Below are 21,963 nucleotides of genomic sequence, written 5' to 3' on the forward strand. Positions count from 1 at the left end.
GAATTTTAATTGCTGACCTTCATAGGCTCAGGTTTGTGGTTCAGGTACAAGAACAGGGCTACTGCTTCTAGAAAATCTGCAGCAGGATGTGAAAACTAAGCAGCGACATCTGAAACATGATTCATAGAACATGACATTAAAGCTACTTTTTAGTCCTGAAGTTACCTTATTCTAAAGCTGCATTCTTCTACAGCTTGCTAGCTTACTGTAGAATCATAGAATAATCATAGAATCATAAAATGGTTTGGGCTGGGAGCGACCTTAAAGATCACCTTGTTCCAAACCCCCTACCACAGGTAGGGATGCCTCCCACTAGACCAGGTTGCTCAAAGCCCCATCCAACCTGGCCTTGAACACTTCCAAGGATGGGGCAGCCACAACTGCTGTGGGCAACCTGTGCCAGAGCCTCACCACTCTCATGGTAAATATTTCCTTTTTATATCAAATTGAAATCTATCTCCCCTCTTTCAGTGTAAAACAATTCCCCCTTATCCTGTCACTGCATGCCCTTGTAAAAAAAGTACCTCTCCACCTCCCCCTTTAGGTACTATGATAAGTACCTAAAGGTATTAGATAACACCAAAAGATATTAGATACTATACAGACAGTGTGTTGGGTTGCTTGTTTACTATGCAGCTGAGCTTCTTTCAGAGCGGCCTTACTATTTATACATATAGTATATGTATATACCAGGCTGTATCTGACTGGTTCCATTTTGGAGGTGTAAGAGCACAACCAGGCCATCAATACCTGACCATGGCATCCCCCACCCTGGCTGGCTAAGCTGGTCACCCATCAGCTCTTGCAGCAAAACTGTTCACAGCTCAAAATTATAAGTACTATTGTTTGCCTTAAAAATGCAGTGATGACTGGGAGGTGTTTATGAACTCACAGACACCTGTAAAGCAGGAATATGCCAGAAGCAGCTGCCAGTAACGCAGCTGCCCTATGCTAAGCCATTCCTTCTCCTCCATCACAGCCTTCAGTAGGTGAACCTGTCTGTTTCTGACCATTCTGTCCTCAGCCATGCATATAAGTCTTCCAGGCTCTTTGAGTAAGACACAATTTTTATTCACAGTTTTTTCAGAGATTTTTCCAAAGAAGCCACATCAGCTGCTACTGGTATATTTCCAGCTCATAATTCCTTAAACTGCATCCTATATCAGCATTTGTTGTCTGTGATTGATGTCAGATAAATCAGTCTATTATTATGTGTTCCCACCTGTCCGATTTGAACACTTGCAGTCAAGTCTTTATGTCCAGTAATTTAAACTTTATTAAAAATTAATATTTTTCATGCTTTCTGAGATCACAGTCCTTTAAGATTCCTGTAGATTCAAGTTCTTGAGGACCTGTGTACTTTAAATGTTTCTCTCTAAGAAAACTTGTTCAATATCCATCTTAATAATTACCAGGAAGGCATTTAGTCATTGTTCATATGATACAAATACATCACACATTCTTTCAAGTATAGAACAAATTTATTTACTAAACAAATCTACTTTTTTAATCAATATCAACGTTTTAAATAATCTAGATAGAATAGGCCTATAATAGTGTTAACATTTAGAAAACTTGAGCTTTCCTAGAACTTCCAATTATTCACATCCCTTGAGGTCCTCATCCATTTTTCTATGCTTTAGAATTTGCAATGATTGCTAGGTTTGCCTTTTTTCTATTTCTTGTATGTATTTATTTCAAACTGCTGTGTTCACTTCCTCACTCAACTAGAAAATTATTTTTCAAAATCTCCCCTCTTCCTTGATCACAATATCCTGACTTCTTTAGAGACATCTTTATAGACTCCCCCTACTTTGATACAGTTTTTCTGTGTAATGTTTCTTTTCACTCAGTTGTTCATTTTCCACAGCCTTTTTTAGGAAAAAGTCAAAACGTGTCTTGGGAACAAGAAGACGTAGCCAGTATCCATATGTGTATATATAGTATGGATTGTAACCGTGTCTGCACATACTGAATGTAGCCATATTGAAATACTCGGACAAGCTCTGACTAATATTCTAGCAGTTAGCTTTACATAATGAAGTCTGAAATTTTTAGTTTCCTCAATATGTGGTTTTGGGGTTTTTTTTTTGCCAGAAAGTAATTAGCTAGGAGTTTTAGGAAATCTTAACAGTGCTTTAATGTATAGCTCCACGTTATGTGTTTGATCTCATTATAACAATGTAATTTTCTTTCCCCAAATTAGAAGTAGATAACTTCTTATTTCATTATCTTGTTCTTGGACTGCTGTGCAAGAGGCCCTTGTTGGTAAACCCAGTTTAGGCTTATTCCTATTACACTGATCCACGTGCAGTTACTTTCCTGTGAATAGGAGAAGTTTAAAACTGTATTCAATACTCCATTTCCTCACTTATTACTCAATTCCTGGTGAGCCAAAACCTCTGCCAGGGCATGGTCCTCTATTATTTACAGAAACTAAGGAGCTTAACCTTTTAACTCAGCTAAGAATGGCCTCTCACAATCCCTGAAGATATTTCCTTCTGGACACAGTCCATTCCCCCTGGAAGCGGGGGGAAGGTACTGAGGTACAACTTGACACATGTTTGCCTTCCAACTCATGATTCTAAGAAAAATAAGCTGAGTGGGATTTTTTTCTTTCACGTCTGCTTTCCAGGATGGGTAGCTGCCCTCAGCGCCCACCCTTTCTGTTGGAAGCACTGGGGTGCAAATGTTTGAAAAAAATGAAACACTTTGCTAAATATAATGAGAATTGGGATAAAACCCTGACAAGTGGGCACTGTTGTTGGGCTGAGCATTTTTCAGACTGATATCAAAATAATACAAGGCAAATTAAGAGAAGCTGAACCCAAAATTTTCATATAGCAAACTATAAACTGAAATCTGATTGAACTTCTTGTTTTCAATTCACAAGAAACACTGAAAGAACCAAACTGCAGTTAACAGTGTGGTCTATGCTTAATCTGATGGCCACAAGAGGGTACAATTTGTAAATTGTAAATGACTGTAATGGTCCCACAGAGATTTATCTAAGTGTCCTCATTCCTTTTTGAAGTCACAAGAATCCATCTCCAGTGCTGCCTGAGAGAAATTCTGGCACAGCACTTCCCAGGGCAAGGGTTGCACAGGTTGTCAAACAAAGGTGAGAAGTGCTTTCCGTGCAGATGCTTCATGAGGTTTCCCTTCATTTGGGCCCATAACCTGCAGTTCTAGCAATCAAATCTTTTCAAAGCTTTCATTGCATTAGCCAGCACAACATGCCTTCAGCTACTTTAAGGGCACCCAAACAATACTCCTGAACGTACTTTAAGGGCACCCAAACAATACTCCTGAACGCATCTGTGTTCTTAAGTAGTCCTTAAGCAACAGAGCCAGGCCTGAAAGCAAAGGTTTATCTGAGCCACTGGGAAACCAAGTACCAATTCTGTAGCTGGGCACTGACTTCATCACATGGCAAGCAAACTTGAAAGTGGAGAAAGGAAAACAGTGCTTGACGGGGGGCCTCCTCGTGAGTGTAATGAATTCGGGACTGAAAGTTTATCATCTCTGGGTTTGCCTCAAACTAGCACTGGTATAACTCACTTTGATGAGCAAATATCAGTACTTGCTTTAAAGTATAAAAATAAATCAATCTAATAGAGTATTTAAATTGCAATGAGCTCCCATGTGTGTAGTGTACCTAGAATATAAGGTGGACTCACACAGTGGTGTGTCTGTAGTGTCCCAAATGACTACTGTGTTTGCATATTTTAGGGAAATCTGTCAAACATATGTTCAGATGTTGGCAGCAGTGGCAAAAGCAGAGTCTCGACAGCTTCTGTTTGTTACTGCGATTGTTAGATCCTATCTCTGCCTATGGAGATCCAACAGCCGCTCAGTCAGAAGCTGTTTAACTTTAGGCTCACTCAGCAATGTATGACAGGAAAATAAAAAAGGAAGGAAGGAAAAAACCCTTCTGCGAGTGACCATCTCGGTTGTGCTCGTAGAGCAGCCACACAAACGCGAACCTGGGTGATCACAGCTCCCCGACGTCTCCTCTGCGGTGGGACCCGGGGCTGCGCGTTTGACACTGCCGCCCCGCGCACACGCGCGGCTGCCGGACACCCCCTTCTCGCTGCGATACCGGTCACCTCTGCTCCGGCAGCGCCCTGCGCAAGGCGCGGGAAGAGCCGGCACCGCCGCCGAGGGCGCTGTCACCCTGCGCCGCCCCTCCCTGGGCCCGCGGTAACGGCCCGGGCCGGGTCCACGGGTGTCCCGCCCGCGCAGCTCCGGCAGCGATCCCGGCAGTGCCGTTCGCTGCGTGGGGGCGGTGCTGGGCGCGGTGGTGTCGGTGCGGGGCTGCCAGTGCTCCGTGAAGCCACCAGTAGCGCACCGTGCTCAGAGACACAAACCCTACTCGCTGCCCGGTCGGGGCTGCTGTCCCTTTAAACACTGGCGGGCGGCCCGTTCCGCCGCTGGCTGGGAGACCCCGCGCCTCCAGTGAGAGGTGAAACCAAGATGGCGGCCGCGCAGTGACTGAGGCGGAGCCGGAGGGAGCCGGGCTGGATGGGCCGCGTCGTCGCTGCTCGCCCCTTCCGCAGGACAGAGCGCCTCTCTGCTGGCCGGGCTGCTGAGTGTCTGGAGCGCTGCCACGTCGCAGGGCGCGCAGAGGAGTCGGGACTGAGCCACCGCAGACCGTGAGGAGGAGGAGGAGGACGAGGAAGAACAACATGGCGGCGGAGTCGTACTGGGAGTGAAGCTTCTGCCTGCGACGGGAGCTCATGGGGGAGACGAGGTGCTGAGCTTGCCAGCACGCTTCATCCTGCTTCGGGACAGGCAGCGCCCTCAGGCCCCGGCGAGCCTCGGCGGGAAGGAAGGAGGCTCCTCGGACCCGCGCGCTGACGGACTGCGAGCGAGGGACTTCGGGCCTGGGCAGCTGCTGCACAATAGAGCCAAGCTCCAGGCCCGGGCGAGCGGCCCCTCTCCCCCCTGCCTCCCCTCGCCTGCTTCACCCCGGCCTCGCCAGCTTCCCGCCTGCTTCTCTCGCCAGGGACCGGGCCGCCAGGGTCGCCTGCTCTTGTCACCCCGGGCTGGCTGCCCTTTGCCGCCCGTGCCATCTGCTTTCCACCGCTGCTTCCACTCCCGTGGATCCGCTTCTCCTCCAGGAGCCCTTCTTTACCGCCTCTCCTCCCTGTCCTTCACCCTGCAAAGAGCCTCTCTCGTCTCTGCGGCTCTCCTCTGCGCAGGCTTATTCGTCTTTTGTGCAGCGCCTGACGGTGCCTGGAGCAGCTCCCTTTTTCCATCTCCACCTCTTTTCTCATTCCCCTTTTTCCTCTGAGCCCCCCTTCTCCCCCCCCCCCCCCCCCCCCCCAACCCTATTACCCTTGGTAATGAGGAGTCCCTTGGAGCACTGAAGAGGAGTAAGAAAAGCTTGTTTGGTGTGCCTGTGTGGGGCTGCTACCTTCTCTCCCGCTCCCCTCCTTTTGAGGGGGGCCTAGCCGCCGAGTAGCCTCCTGCTTCTCCAGCAGTTGTAAGCCAGAGTGGTGGCTGTGTTGTGGTAGGCGGCAGGATGACTGACACCCGGCGGAGGGTGAAGGTTTACACGCTAAATGAGGACCGCCAGTGGGACGATCGAGGCACAGGACATGTGTCCTCTTGCTACGTGGAGAGGCTCAAGGGCATGTCCCTGCTAGTCAGGGCAGAGAGTGATGGTAAGTGTGTGTGTCTGACGGTACAGTCTTTCCTCATCCTACCCAGAAAAGGAACTGGGCTTAGTTTTGTGTCTGTTGCCTTAAGGTTTTGCTGCGTAATTCTAATGTGATTTCTAAAAGTAAGTAGGCTCTAACCGTAGTTTATTCGTGATAGGCCAAGTGAAAGACATGGAAGATTGCCATGAAGTGCAAGCATAGTAGGCACTTGGTTCATAGTGTGTTGCATACAAAATACTTGAAGCTCATGTTGTAAAGCTGGAATGGGTTTAGGCATCTAATGATGTATCACTACATGCCGAATGTACTCCAGTTTCAAAACTGATAACCATGATGTATCCTTCCTTAGACGTTTCTGGAAATGATCTCCTTGTGAATGGAATTGTTCAAAACTTAGATCATATTTTTTAGCATAAATTTTTGAAAGGTGATTAGATGGCTAGCACCTTTCCCCCCACCCTTTCTTCCCCCTCCCTCTTTTCTTTGGTTGCAAGAATTATACAAGACATTCTAAAAGCTATCAACAGTTTTCAGCGTACACTTGTTCCAGTAGTGTAGACAGTACAGTGGACAGAACAGCATTTTCAGAGATTTTTTTTTTGTGGAATGGGATTTCTCAGACCTTCAGTAGTTCTAGATCTTCCTGTAAATACATTTAAAACCATGCATTATCAAATTTCTTCTTGTTTTCTGAACAGCATATGGCAATTGTGTAGCTTGAGTAGTAGCATCTGTTGCTGTAGCTACATGTTTGGGCTAGTCTTGATTATTGGTTAAGTGACTTCATGACTGCTATGATCAGAGTAGATTGTAAAATATATACTTTGTAATATCTAGCATTTATCATTTTGATAGTAATTCTGTCAGTGCATGACTTACTACTTCATTAGATATACAGCTGGTTATATCTAGTGACTTGTAGATCTAGTTGTAGCTTGTGACTGTCAACAGACCTTATAATTTTCTTTATTTGGCTTTGTCATTATAGGAACTAGGTTGAAAAGCATCTTGAGAATCATTACATCTTACTGTTTGAGAAAGTACTGACAAACTGTACAGTAATCTGTACAACAGAGATCATAAACTGATACGGAAGAAGGAAACTGAGCAGGTTTTTGATAATAGAGCTGCTGATAAGCATGAATCTCAGGATTTTGTAGCTTCTTGATTATACTTTAAAAAGTTGAACTGATGTTAAACTGATTATTTTATTTTTCACTAAAGTTGCATTTGTAGTTTGGTCATTTTCATAGTATAACAAATTATTCAAAATGGTAACAGACTTCGTTTCATTTCAGTGTGAGAAGGGAAGTAAGAAGGTTATCACTACATTTTTCGGCTGATCTTTATATTTTATTCTAGATACAGTTGCTGTCTACATAGTTGATGTGCTTGTGTTTAAAAACTTACGTCTTCTACACACTAAACAATTTCCTGTTTATTTCGTTGGGTTTTTTAATTGTTTTTAGAAAAGAAAGCAAAAGAGCTGCAGTTAATAACCTGCTTGTGAAGAAATAGTCCATTCAAACTAAAATCCGTTTATTGACTTTTAGTGGGATATGGATGCTTGAGACTGATTAGAACCTGAATTGGGCTGTTGGCAGCTTCTTTGTTGTAAATGAACATCTGTAAGAAAAAAATGCAGACTGGTATAAATGATCCCTAAAAAAGATGAAGTAATTACTTTGTGTTGCATAGCTAAGATATTCTGTCAAAGCAAAACTGGCTTAAACTCTCTAATAGCACCTAATACACAGAAGTATATTTAATGGGATACTTGCATTAGACTTCTCTCAAACAGCATCCATGTATTTCAAGAGTAGTGAATAATACACAGAGCCTAAGTTCTTAATTTAGTAGGTAGTATCAGCCCTGGGTAAATGTGCACTCTATTAATAGGCTAGTTTTTCTAACTTGCTTTTGTAAGCACCTCATAAAATCGATTTATTTTGTGTACTCTATGTGGCAATTGTTTACAGGCTGATCTTGAAGGCAAGCATAGTCATTTTTACATATGAGCAAATGTTTTGGGAAAAGGTAACACCAGTCTAGTGTTTCAGGTACTACACAATTTGTGCGTTCTCTTGCATGCTTTTTTAACTAAATGAAGTAATTCATTGTGATTTCTCTTACCCCTCTCTCCCTCCAGTTATCAGAAACACAAAAGTACTGGGAACCTGACATCATTTGTCTTCATGTTTCCATTGCATTCTTGTATTGTCTTTCTTTGTCAGCTCCTTCGCATTCCACAATCAAACTTCCTCCTTCCTCCTTTTCTAAACCAGCTTTTCCTAGCGTTAGAGCTGAGATTTATCCTGTGCATGCTGCTGTGTTCTTACTGACTTACTTCAGGAAGCTGACTGAAAACCTTGGGATCTGCCTCAGTTAAAAGCTCCGTTTCCTTTGTGGAGGAGACCGTGGGTGTTAGCGGGAGTTCTTGCTGTGGATGGGAAATTGCCAGTCATGTGAAAGGGCCAGTTCGGCTGTGCATGGAGTGACAGCAGAATTACCAGAAGTTCATTTGGCTGACCACTGGGGCTAACACATAGTTCAGTCTTTGGATTGAGCAGCTGTGATTTGGTGAAGCTTCATAGCTGCTTTCCAAGTGGCTGAGATTTTATGGCAGGGTCAGGGAGTTCAGATAAAGGAGCTACAAAAATCAGTATGCCAAGTCCAAGGTAAGTGATCATTTGAAATTGGAGGAGTAGGAGTGCAATTTATGTATTTTTTTTCCTTCATCTATAGGAGTAATTTTTTTTTTTCTTCCTTGGGCTGGTGGTGTTTTGGGGTTTTTTTGGTTGTTGGTTTTGTTGGGTTTTTTTTTAACACCATCTTAATTGTTGAGAGCAGTTGAGTGAGTTACATTGTTATCTGAGATGTCTAATGCTCCCAAGGCACTAAACTTTAAGAATTGCAGGCTATTTGGAATAATCTCTTACTCTACAGAAATAGCATAAACTGCTCTCAGATCAGATATATTATGCTTTTAAACAGGGAATTGGTTTTGGTTTTTTACACTTAAACAGCTGTTTACTTTTTTACTTAAAGCACTGAAAAGTTTCTCTGTATGATTCCTAGTTGCACTATCTGCTACTGGAGTTGCAGTAGGGCAATAGTGAACTCTTTTCTTACAAATAATCACCTTCCATGTTAGTTTCTGTGTGTATTTGGAAGCCTTTGGTCTCTGACCTGTTTCTCACATGGTATTTGAGGCTGCGGTGGCCTGCCTCATTCTTGAAATGTCTGAATGCTTCTAGATTTTAACTACATAGATTCAGATCACTTTTTTTGTTCTGAGCCCAGATACCTAAAGTGACCTCTGTAATGTTAATTTGAGGGCTTAAACTTTTAATTGAAGCTTACTAGTCCTATAACTAAACTTTTTGACAAGTCAAAGTGAATTCCTCCATTGGAGTCCATATTTAATTACTTTAGTCACAGGGGAGGCACCCACATCCTCACTCTTTCTTCAGACTAGTTATCAGTAACCCTATAATACTGTCAGAAGGCATAGCCAAAGTTTGTCTTAAGTTTGTTTTACCTTGCTCCAAACTCAAGGGTTTAATTTTGTTTATTTATAGCAAAGCAACACCAAAAATTTTGTGATTTAGGTTAAAATACCTAAAGGGGGGCCTACAAGAAGTCTGAAGAAGGACTTTTTACAAGGATATGTAGTTGCAGGACAAAGGAGAATAGGTTCAAACTTAAACAGGGGAGATTTAGGTTGGATACTAGGAAGAAGTTCTTTACTGTGATGGTGGTGAGGCCCTGGCAGAGGTTGCACAGAGGAGTTATGGCTGGCCCATCCCTGGCAGTGTTCAGGACCACCTTAGATGGGACATTGAGCAGCCTGGTCTAATGGAAGGTGTCACTGCCCATGGCAGGAGATTGGAGCTAGATGATCTTTAAGTTACCTTCCAACCCAAACTATTCTATGATTCTACGAAAATGCCACCCCTTACCCCTCAAAAAACCCAAACCAAAACAAAAATTACCCAAACAAAACTATGGGAGTTGGGCGGTGGGAATTTTTGTTTCTTTTCTCCTGGTTCTTCCCTCTCCTGAATGTTTATGTTTAACCCTTCAGAAATGCATTAGACTGATGAATAGTCTCTTGCAAATACAGAATGCATTCCTGGACCTCAGTTCGAGCTGTTTCCTGTGTTTGAGTGGATTGGTTTCTGTGGATCACTAGCAGCAGAACTGATAGCAGAGCTTAAACCTCTATGTGCAGCTTGCAGAAAACAGCTCTTGAGTTGAAGTTTCCATTTTAAAACATGTTTGTACTGGTGCAGGGAGGTGAGTGACACTACCCTTCCTGCTTTTGAGGAAGGATCCACGTAACAATTAGATGGGAGAGGAGCAGTGTTCCATATTAGCAGGTCTTTTCCATATGTATGTATATATATAAACAAGTCTGGAGATTTGTTGATGAAGGCTGCTGGCTCGGAATACTTCTCTAAATATCTTTGAAAATAGCACTGTATATCTGTATGTAATCTCTTTAGAGCAAGTTGTTCTCTGTACGCACATTCCTTTCTCAGCATAGAATGGTGATTACACTAACAAAAAAACCACAGCCGTGCATTTTTGCATTACTGTAACAAATAACAGAATTCAGCAAATCAGTGTTTTCTTCTTTATTAGGTGGCTTCAAATGCTACTTTCTGGCACCAGTGTTTTGCAGCTACATTTATAAATTCATTCAAGGATATAATTAGATGTGCATAATTTGGGGGAGTTTATTAAAACCATAGCTTGTACTAAGGTGAGTTTTCAGGTGTTACCTAACTATAAATAGCCATTGGGTCAGTGAAGATGAAATTTTGTTGGTGTATTGTAAAGTAGACTGGATAGTCTTAATGTATTCTAGCGTAGTACCAAAAGAAGAATACCTACAGAGAAAGTAATTGCTTATGACAAATGCAAGATTAAGCGTCTTGATCTGTGTTTAGGAATCAGTACTGATACTGACTTTGAATGGAGGAGAACTTTGTTTTTGGTATGTTGAATTTCTGTAACCTTTTTCCAAATAATATATTTGTGTTAGACGTCTGTTACTGTTGCCTGGTTCACAGAAGCAAATAAGGGAGACCTAAGACAATCTCATACCAGCAAGGGGCCTGACCCTGTAAAACTTAGTATAGGAAAATAGGCTCACTAAACTAACTAGTAGAATAGTCACTGATTTTTGAGTAGTTGAACATTTTAGGAGAACAAATTGCAGAAGTGGAACATCAGATCCTTCAGAAGGATGGGTTGGGGACAGTTATTAGGTGTAGGGCACACCTTTTACACTCCACTACGTTTCTCTTTCCAAATTCATGTTTTTCTAGTTATGAATCACAAATGGTGAGGAATAAGTTGAATCATGTAGTAATGAGAAGCAAGTCAAGCCTTATAATGCTTGATTTGTCTTTCCTACAAACATCAGGTTTAGCAGAAGAGGAGAAGAAATGTTCTTCTGTGGTAAGTGTAGTAAGGAGGTCATTCTTTGGTGTTTCCTTCTAGCCTGGAAGATGAAATGTCTTCGTTCATTGTCTTCCAAGATTTATTTATTTTTAAGTATTTGTCAAACATGGTGTTCAAGACTGCTAATTTCAGGATTCTGATGTCTATAGTTGTGTGTTCAGCAGTTAAAATATAGTGTTGAATTTATCAATTGTTTTAATTCTTATGATTCTGATTTGTATTTGCTGCTATTAAATCTTTCTAGATAGTAAAGAATATGTAGAAGTTAGTCAGCTGGATGAATAGCTGAAAATGATATTCTAAAACTTCATGTATTTGAAGCTGAGGCTTTGAAACCAAAAGTAAGATTGAAGTGAAATAGTGCCTATAAGAGATGATTATAATAGAAATGGAATGCTGGTTTTAGATGTTCACTAGGCAAACCCAAAATGCAGAGCTCAGGACTGTGGCCTAAGTACTAGTGTATTGAAGTCATCAGTAAAGCTCCTCGAGGATGTTTCCCTTCCCTGTCCAGCTGTCACAAGGGTTGCTACTCTAAGAATTAGTTTCTATATATGCTTTCCAGCAAAATAATGTGTTTCAGCTAAACTTCAGGAACAAATACCACATGATTAGCAAACTTCATACAAAACAACTGGGGGTGATCTACGAAATACAGTTATAATGCTTTTTGTGTGTTGACTTTAAAATCTCTAAAAATGTTGCCAGAAAAGTCATTACTCTGAATAAGAAAGAGGTTCAAAATTCAGTCCTCAAAACAGTCTTGAATGTTTGGTACTATGTGAACAATATATTTGAGGGAAAAACAAAATACAAAGCTGTAGAATATGTTTTTCACAGGCTCATTATTGGGTGGAAGGGTGTTACTACTTGTGGAAAGAGTGATCAGAAGATTCATGTTGAAATTGGAATTTAATACACATGTAAATAGTACACATGTAAAGTGGAACTTTTTTTTCTAGGTTCTCTTCTTCTGGAGTCGAAAATTAACCCTAACACTGCGTACCAGAAGCAACAGGTAAACATACTGCTTTTTCTTCACATTTGAAGGCAGGTTCTTTAACTTCAGCAATAGTTGGTTGGGATTTTTTGCCTCTATTTCAAATTATATTTTATGTTTTTGTACCAAAATAGGAGACAAAGTAGTTCTCAACATTTTGTGTATTTCATGATATGCGTGTGTTACTTCTCTGCACTGTTTGTAAAATTATCTATGTAACTTGCACTCTGTTTTACGTCAAAAATTGCTTTGGGAGAGACAGGCAAAGCGTAGGTGTGAAAATCACAAAGTAGCTGAGGTTCCTGAGGATTATAGTATCAGAAATTTAATATCATCTGGCTTTTTTATTTATATTTCAGACACTACAACTTGTGAAGTGTTTTATTTAAGACTAGAAGGCTTTAAAACTATTTACATATTTACCTTTGTTTGGTTTTTGCTTCAAAATGGATATGGGTTACTAAAGCTTCAAAGCATTCTCTGTACACAAAAGCAGCTTCTTACCTCTTGTTCGCACCTTTGTTCAATTATTGAAGCCGTACATTGTAAGCCGTGAAAGCTGCTGAGATGGGTGAGAAGTGAACTGTAGGTCTTGAATTTTGTTTTCTGTTAATCTCTCATGGATGCTGAGAATTACCCCTAGAGGTTTAGGAATGTTAAACCAGACTGTCTTTTGTTGCCTGTCTAGTCAGCTCAGACTTGCTAAAATCTGGTAAGGTGCAGTTAATGTATTAAAATACCTTTCAGTCTTCACCTTTAATAGTTTATTATAAGCATAGATGTACTGTAGTTTTGCTCACAAGCAGACTCAGTGGTTGTGCAGCTGCTTGTAGGATTTTATGTTGAAGTGAATGAGGAGAACCAGCCTGGGTTAAAATACCCTTCCTTGAAATATTTAACCTCTGTCAGCCCCTTGATATAATTTGTAATGCACCATATCAGAAGTCTGTACTGAACAACTGATAAGGCCAATGGAGAGTGGAAAATCAATTGCAGGGAGTAAGAAAAGACAAGACCAGCAAAAATGCTAAGCAAACTATCTCTTGGTTGTAATCCTAACTGGCCTGAGGTCGTGGTTCTGTGATACAGTAACTCAAGGTTTAGGACTCCTAAAACAACGTTGAGTATTTCACAGCTTTATGGCAAAAAGTGCTGTTCTAGTGTAAACTTGCTTAGCTGATTCAAATCCGTTGAAAAAGCATTGAGGGGTGAGCCTTGTATCATTATGCTTTATGCCAGATCAGATGTGAAGCTTACTTAAAGTAGGCAAAAAATTGTCAGATCTGTGTAAACCCCCACATGTGCCTGTGGGCACACCAGCCTTTCACACCTGTGGTTATGGCTACTCTGGGTCAGAGTCAGACATGTGGTGTAATCTGGCACTGCACAAGTCTGTACTGGTGACTGTGAAACTGTGGTTACTGAAATAAAAATATTAAACTTGAATCTGTCCTTTTAAAACAGCACTGTATGTTTTCTGTGCAGGAGAAAGAAAATTGCTGTTCTTAAAGCTTTCAAATGCTGCATAGACAGAATTTGTATTTGTAGGTGGGTTTTTCATAATATTTAAGCCAAGCAGCAACTAATATAGATTGAATGTAGGGCTCCACTCTGAGCCTTAGAAATACCAAATCTTTCTTGGTGTGTGTACTAATCCTACTTTATAGCACATTCTCTTTTATGTGAGGCCTTTGTATCTTTTCCTTTAGTAAAAGGCAAGTGCAGAGTTTAAACCTGATTCCATATGAGCTAATCTTGGGACTTTAACAGCTGAAAGGAAGAGTTGCTTCTTTACAGCTGCTCTCATATGGTTCTGAACTGCCTAAACTCACTAAACCATGATACTCCAAATCCCACTTCAAAGATTCGTAACTGTCTCTGTGAGCAGAAGTTTCAAGCAACCTCATGCAATATCCATTTGTGGAACTGAGATGGTAGAGTGAGAAATCTTTCCTTTTTGGCTTCAAGATGCCACTTAGGTCACCTAAGCTACAACTGAAATTGCAGCCTGAGGTAAACTTTTGAGTTCGCCTGCCAGTTGTGCTCATAAAATTTCAAGAACAATCTTCTAGAAACTAAGACTTAAAACTTCAAAGTAACTTCCCAGTGTTACGGTCTTACCAGCCTTTTATCTTGGAATTTTGTTGTGAGGGTGAGCCTCCATTCCGTTTTAAAGAGGTACGTAGCAGTGCATCTGTTTTTACTGTGATATACTTAGCATGTGCCATGTGGGTCTTCAAATCTCTAATTGAACTAATGGAATCAGTGGATAAGGTCTTTGGATGACTTTTGGCTGACATGAGGCTTGTAAAAAAAAACAGTCTTTCATTGGACCAACTAATATAATTTGTGATTGGAAGGAAGGAGAGGTATGATAAGTTCTTGTGGAAACTTTCAATGCCAGTTGCTTTGGATTCTTCACCAACCCTATACCTAATAATAGTGTTGTAATAAACAGTGGAGTTCTTCTGCAAGAAGAACTTTGTAATAACAGTGAAATTCTTCCACTGGTGAAAGAACCTTCTACCTGCTCTGCACTGCTAATGCCACTGTGAAAATGATTGTCTCATTAATTGTTGATCTCGAAAATGATGCAATCTCAGGATATACATCTGCATATTTTAATGATAACTGTCACAGCTTAGAACATTATTTGTCAGAATGATAGTGTAAAGACCTGAATACAAGTTTGCCTTGCTGCCACTTTTGTCTTGGTTTGTAAGACATCCATGGAATAACAAATAAACCATCCCCCAAACAAACAGCAACCAAACCAAATAAACAAAAAACTAAAACAAAACAACAGAAGCCATACCCTGTGAACCTGAGGTAACATTTTGTCAAATTGTCTGCTTTAGATTTCTTGGGGTTCAGGGTTGAAAGCATTGACTGCCCTTTACTGTGGATTAGTCAGTTTTCTGTGTGCACATAAATATTGATCTGATTGGTGGTATATACAAATGTCTGCCCTTTGGAGAGGAACACTTGGTAGATCTTGGGATCTGCTTGGGGACTCATTTTTCATACATCAGCATGTATGGTGTATCCTGAGATACTTCCCCTGTCTTCCCAGACTTACCTACCATCTGGAGGTTTGGAATAACTTAAAAGTATGAAACATGTAGAGAGTCAGATAAATTAGATTAAATCTTTCTGTCACCATGAAGAGTTATTCTGCTGAGTTCATGAAGGAAGATGTGTCTGTGAACCTGACCAGTGGAAGTTTTTGGATGCTCTGATCTGCATACTTCCTGGCAAACTCGTCATTACTTACACTAGAACTAGAAGAAAGGAATCCGTGTGAGAAAAGCTAGAAAGAAAACATCTTGAGAAACTAATGCCTTGTGGCTCAGAAAAAGGACTAATATTTCTTGTTTTAAGGTATGATTTGTAGGCAGAAGATTTATTCTGAAGAAGTAAAATGTGCATCAGTATGACTCAGCCTCCTGACTTTTTCTTGTTTAGGACTGTATGCTGAGTTTTATTATTATTCTTATTTTTAAATGTTACCATAATGATGATGATAAGTTCAGTATGGAATATACTGGATTTAATTATGGGTAAGTAGCACAGAGCTTAAAAGCAAATTTTGTTTAGTAAGGGGAATTTAATTATACAATGGTTGCTGGACAACACATACAATATTTAGTTTAACTCTTCTGGTGTTGTTTTCTTAATATACTAATAAAGGTAGGAGATACTTTAATTGTAATGCCTGGTGAAGTCCGTTTACACACACTTCAGTTCATGCTCTTACATTGTTGGGGTTTTTTAAAAGTATTAAAATGTCACAATTCCAGAATGCTAGTGACAAAGGTGCTGTTCTAAAGTGAACATTCTTCAGAAAATGGGTAATTGCATTAGTATTTTAGGACAACACATATCCTCCTATGCAACCTTAGAGGAGAAATAAACTCTATATACTTAGCATTTATCTAGAGAGAAAACTGATACGGGTGTGGGCTGGGGTATATAGTTTTAAATATACTTTAAGTATACTTTAGCAGTGCTTTAGCTATAGAACAGTAAAGACTTACCTTCTCAACTTTATTTTAAATACATCCATGTACAGCCTGTAACCCAGTGATGAAATATGTATTGCATCCCCTTTTGTGCCTGAAACAAGGAGGACTTAAGTTGCTCCCAGCTGCAAAGTCTTGCCTCTGCACTAGAAACTTCAGGGTCTTGTGTTCTCTACTTTTGCAGCCCCTTTTTCATTTCCTCACAAGAATACAAAACTTATATTCACCTAGAGTACTTTCTATTAACTACGTAGTTCAGAGGTGGTTATCTTTGTATAAAGAGAGCAGACTTGCTAATAAAAAAGCTACTTTTTGGACAGATCCAAAAAGGCACTGGCGGAATACTCTGAGATGAACTTCCTGCCCTTGCTGTCAGGACAAGCAAGCCAACAGTGAAACTATTTTAATTTGTGCTTAGTGTAGCTAAGATAGTAGGGAAGAATATGTGGTTTTGCAGGGTGAGAGGAGAAGCAAAGGAGAGTGACAGCTCTTGGGTTTGGGTGGGTTGGTTCATCTATTTCAAATGATGACATGTTCCATTATCTTCACATGTTTTCCAGTGAAATCCAGTTTTTCTGCTGTTTCTGGATATGGCCACTAGGCCAGTGAGTCCCTTCTGTTACAGAACTAATAAACTGGTTTTTATTTCATGATTCATTGGAATGCAGCTAAGAAATTGATAACTGAAAAGTCACATATGATTATTGAGCTTTCATAGAAGCTAATAAAATACATTCTGCCATAAGACTGAGTGTGCTTTGATATGTTATCCCAGTTTTTGGGATAACATTCAGATATTCCAGTTTTAGGTGAACAAATGCACAAAACCAAATGCAGAAGTGACCTTTAGATTACATTACTAGGATGGGATTTTATAGCCAGAAGATCCTGGTGTAACCTAACATGATAGCTATATAAATAAACTTAAAAATCTTGGGTAGCACCAGTAGTTTATTTCTGAAGCAGAAGACTGCTTAGGGAATTGTACTTTTGATTGTAAATATCTAGCTAGCAAGATGCCGAAAGGTGGCTTGACACATGGAAGTGTCTGCAACTGTAAACAATGTCAGGGCTCTGATAAGGAAAACAGCAGTCAGGCAGTCCAAGAGGGGGAGGAGCAAACATCCTGTGTTGAACTTCCAGTAGGATCCAGGAAAGTTTCACAGGCCTAAATTGTTTGATGACTAGTAGGAAGAAATTAATTTGCTTCTTAAGACAGAAAGCAAGCATTTGTGAAAGACCTGTGTAATTTGGGAATCGCTGCTTCTTGAGTGTAGCTTGAATCTCACAGAGATGCCAAGAGAATATTTTGGAGTTGCTGTGAAGACTGATAACCCTTCTCCCTGGATGTGAATACTAGTAGGAGGCCACTGTCAAACAATAGTAGTTTTCTTAATTTTACCACATTAGGAAAGAAAGCTTAAATTAATTTTACAGCAGAATCAAATATGAGTACTGATTGCTCTGAAATTCTTAATTATGAAATCCCAGGGCTTGCTTTGGAGATTGTATGAATGCTGTACAATGCACCTGCTGATCAGCTTGCTAGTAATTAAATAAAACTGATTTAATGTCTAGCAAAAGTGTGACGTCTACTGACTGTTAGTCAAGAACTTGAGATTGATGGTGTGTATTCAACAACCTTTATGTTAAGGAAAGTGAGACTTTTGGAAATAATTTCCAAAAAATGTGAGGGGAATCACACAGTAGATACTAAGCCTCACCCATATAAATACAATTGCCACTGTATTCTGGCTTAAACTATTGCAGTAGTGTTTTTGAAGTTGAGTTTTGTGGAAGTGAAGTTTTAAAGAAAGCTGTAGCACACAGTAGTGCTTCCCTGCAAACCTCTAACTAACCAACAAGAACTTGTTCCATGTGGGTGTGATACAGCGAACAATGAGACAAGCAGCAGAGGAATCCCCAGCTGTATTCTGAAGAAGTTTTGCCTCAGGCTGTATAAGAGTGCAACCTCTTTGGTAGAAATGATATATGCTTCTTTATGGGAATGTTATATATGCAGGTCTTCTAACAAGAGACCATGATAAGAATTTTTGCTTAAAATTAAAAACTCCTTGTTATATATGAGCAGTCATAATGAACAATAGTGTGGAAGAACACAAATTTATATAAATGGTCTTAAGGAGACAGCAAATTTTGTATAGGCTAAGATAGTGATGATCCATTCAACTGGCACTATTGTCAAAATATTTTTTTTTGTGAAGCAGCAAGTGATTTTCAAACAGAATAAGGTTGAGAACTCTATATAAAGTTTCCTGATTATCAGCCTATTTAAAAAAGATCTTGCCAAGAGCTCAAATGTATGTTAAGACCTAGAATGCCAGGATTCTGGCAAAGCACTCAATGTAAAAGCCTTAAGTGGTAAAATGTGTGCATGTTTATGGCATAGTTCACACAATATAGCTATGGTTTAATACTGTAGCTTCACATTTTAATTGTTTTTAATGCCAGGCTAGACAAGAACAGATTTCAGATGTTTGTGTTAGTCATCCCATCCGGTTCCTTGTCTAGAGACGAACATTTTGTATGTAATGAAAAAAAGGATATGTTTTTGATCAAACTGAGCCAGAATTGCTTTTATGGAAAAAAAAACAACCCAAAACAAAACATGCAGCATTTACTTTAGGAACTTCCTTTTCTAAATTTTTGTAGCCTGTTACTTTTCTGGCTCTGTATGAGTCAGCAGTACTAGGTGCTGTCAATCTGTTATTACCAGAGTATTTGCACCATGACCTGTCTTGTAGAGAATAAAGTATTAATTGTGACTTTCTTCTTCCTTTTGTATTTTGGAGGTGGTCTTCCTAAATCCCTTTCTTCTGTGTACCACCTCTTCCTCAACCCTTTGGAAAAGGAAAAGGTAAACTATTTGCCATTTGCAAGGTAAAGCCATTAGTGCCTCTGAAGCAGTATAGCTGCTCTGGTAATGGCAAATTGATTATATTGTATTGCTTGATGAATCCTAATGGAGCTGCCTTATTGTGCTCTTTAGACTATAGTTAAAGGAGTTTTCTAGTAAGTGTATATCAAAATGTCAGTGTAAGATTTCTCTTTATTCTCAGTGTTCATTTTAATATTTGAAATAAATTAAGCCTAATTAATAAACTGTCTTAAACTTTACCGATGTCTGGCAACTTTTAGTGCTTTTGCAGATATTTAAAAGTAATTCCTTTGGGAATAATCACTGTAAGCAGAATTTATATGTAATGACGCAAAAATACTGTAAGTTACGGTTCTCATTGAAATATAAGTAGAAAAATTACTGTGTCTTGTGCTAGTGAGTAAATGCATGCTTTAGCATTTAATGAAAATAATGCAGTTGCATATGTATGTTTGATGCGGCTGTATTTCAACTAGCTGCTATAGGAAGACAAAAGACAAACTAAAATTGATTTGATATGTAAATAATGCAGCTTATATCTTCTTCTCTTTTCATGTTTATTTTTTATTCTAACAGTTGTTTAGCAGACTGTCTGTAAACTACTCCATCGAATACCTTATCAGTGTGCGATATCACTGTTTGCAGCATCAGCTTCCGCTTCCATATATTGTTTTTGCATGCAATATGAGGGCTCTGGTAAACTCTTGAACTATTCTAGTAAGTAGATGAGAGCTTAACTGTCTGGGTAGTAAACATAACTAAGCGTGGTTTCAACTAACTTGTAGAAATCTAAGGCAAAACATCCTTTCAGAATTTGGAATGTGTAAAAATGGTGTATGTGGTTCAATGTAATCCGTATGCATATTCCTAGGGAGTTAGCTGTGTGCATATTCAAGTTTTTGATCTCATTTACAGTTTGTAGGCATCTTGGGGCTGCTTTTTAAGCAGCTGTTCTGTGCTTCTGCACAGTGACTTCTGGGGCTTATAAGAATGAGAAGAAAACAAAAAGGATCATAATTTAGTTCCTACGAAAGATGTGCAGTTTTATGTGGTCCAGTTGAAACAAATTAAAAAAACCCAAGCAAATCAAAACCAAAGCCAGTTGCTTTTGTTATCGTGTTTTATCAGAGGATTCATTGAGGTAGAAGTACTTATTCTAGATCAATCTTTTCGAGATTTACAGTATTAATGGTAATTCGAATTAATTAAACCTTTCAGTATGTTTCTGGAACTTCCTTAATTTATGCAGAAATGTTTGTAATTCTAAGAATCTCAGAACTTATAAAAGTCTTGCAAAGTATGAGATTGCATTTGTAGTGTATTACTCTCCTGTTCTACTAAGATGTTAAACTGTTCTTATTTTAAATTTTTACACTTTAAACACTCTTCAGATTTTCAAAATCTGAAATAACATTGCCTTAAAATACTTTTCCTCTCTTTAAAGGATACATTGATTGTGTGGTCTGAAGCTGAAAATTATGATTTGGCACTTAGCTTTCAAGAAAAAGCAGGATGTGATGAAATATGGGAAAAAATATGTCAGGTAAGTATGATAAGTCTAAGATTGAGACAGCCTAAATCATCTTAATGTTTGTGTTCAGAATTTTTAGACTGTTCTAAGAGATGAACCTGAGCACAGTGGATAGAAAGTACAAACTATCATTGTAGCCACCTCCCCCAAATTCTGCATTTGTTGAGTTTGAAAACTTTCTTCTTCCTCCAGAAATTTGTTATGAACTTAAAGTATGTCTGCAGTGTTTTTTTAGAGTATTTTCAGTTCTTTTTAGCTCAATTACTGCCCAAGAAACTTTAGCTCAAAAATGAGTGCTTAAAAGGTTTCATATAAATTGATTTTGTAATTAAGTTTTCCCAGGATGGCCAAAAGGGAAAAGATTACCTGTCCACAGTTTTGCTGTAGACAGAAGAATGTATGTGAACTATTAGTGAATTTTATAACATATTTCTCATAGACTAACCATATCTTATTCACATTTCTGTTTCTACATTTATTGTTCTTCTCTTCCTCTTACCTCATTCTATTGTTTCAGGTGAGGGCAGTATTGAGTTTCTCAATAGAACTTTTCCATGGAAGTATGGCAGTATGCTTCTGTTGACTATTAGGGTACGGAAGATTGATCTGATAGTTCCTCTGAAGTAAGAGATAGCTATATCCCTTCATTATCCCCTCAAAGCTATAGTTCTTGCAGTTTAAAGAAATTAACCTATTTATATATAGCATATATATATTTTAATATGTGCTAATTAATTCATTGTGTTTTACCACTATGACCAGCTGACTATATAGTCACTGAACCAGTGTTGTTTCTGGGTAACATTTGGTCAGGTATTAACTGTTGACCAATACCTGGAAGATTTTAGTCAATGTATTCACTTAATTAATTTTGTCAGTTCTTGTTTAGTTTTATTTTCTTCCATTCCAAGCATTACAACTTCTCTGAATTACTATGCTACATTAGGTGGCATTTCTCAAAATTTGTCTAATTCTCTCTTTACGGACTCTTTTGTTCTTAACAAAACTTGAGCTCCCTCCACTGTCTTTTGGACTGTGTTCTCACTGATTTCAGAAAAAAGACAAAGAAAACTGATTTTACAATTGCATGTGTAGAGATCATTCATCTTTTTAGAATTTAAAATTAAATCAGGAAATAAGTACTACATATATAAATAAGTACAGAAACATTTCCAGAAACCTTAACAGTCAAAAGAGCAAAAGTTGGGGAAAGAAATAAATCCGGGGGAAAGGGCAAATTATGTTCTTGGGAAACATGCAGATAAGAAGCCCAGCTTCCTCAGCCTCATGTAAAGATCTTGTAATTTTGTAAGAAACCAGTGTCTTTACATCCTGTTTTGAGGACATGCTATTGTATTGTGTCCAGTGTACTT

General features: G+C 39.3%; 2 protein-coding genes across 3 annotated transcripts in view; one reads left to right on the plus strand and one right to left on the minus strand.

Annotated features, from left to right (window-relative positions):
* Nucleotides 1–1,376: 1,376 nt before the first annotated feature.
* LOC117435994 (uncharacterized) lies at nt 1,377–4,951 on the minus strand. The gene is made up of 2 exons (XM_034061374.1): nt 3,281–4,951; nt 1,377–3,246 (listed from the first exon to the last, which is right to left on the minus strand). Exon 1 carries the CDS (start codon nt 4,739–4,741, stop codon nt 4,106–4,108), a length of 636 nt encoding a protein of 211 aa, XP_033917265.1. The 5' UTR covers nt 4,742–4,951; the 3' UTR covers nt 1,377–3,246; nt 3,281–4,105.
* Nucleotides 4,952–5,316: 365 nt separating this feature from the next.
* The window catches only part of PPP4R3A (protein phosphatase 4 regulatory subunit 3A), a 41,123-nt gene continuing 24,476 nt past the window's right edge, over nt 5,317–21,963 (plus strand). Inside the window, exons 1-3 of one of the 2 annotated variants that reach the window (XM_005149506.4) lie at nt 5,317–5,669; nt 12,101–12,156; nt 20,504–20,602. In XM_005149506.4, the coding sequence (XP_005149563.1) occupies nt 5,528–5,669; nt 12,101–12,156; nt 20,504–20,602 (297 nt within the window). In that variant the 5' untranslated portion in view covers nt 5,317–5,527. Of the gene's footprint in view, nt 5,670–12,100; nt 12,157–19,635; nt 19,777–20,503; nt 20,603–21,963 lie in introns of those variants that run through there. The other variant, XM_031049324.2, reaches the window with a different exon arrangement.

The sequence above is a fragment of the Melopsittacus undulatus genome, chromosome 4 (assembly GCF_012275295.1).
Source record: "Melopsittacus undulatus isolate bMelUnd1 chromosome 4, bMelUnd1.mat.Z, whole genome shotgun sequence".
Taxonomy (NCBI): Eukaryota; Metazoa; Chordata; class Aves; order Psittaciformes; family Psittaculidae; genus Melopsittacus; species Melopsittacus undulatus.

Bases quoted from the DNA above. Each gene is read 5' to 3' on its own strand.
- LOC117435994 (XM_034061374.1), bottom strand. From the start codon at position 4,741: ATGAGCTCCCGTCGCAGGCAGAAGCTTCACTCCCAGTACGACTCCGCC.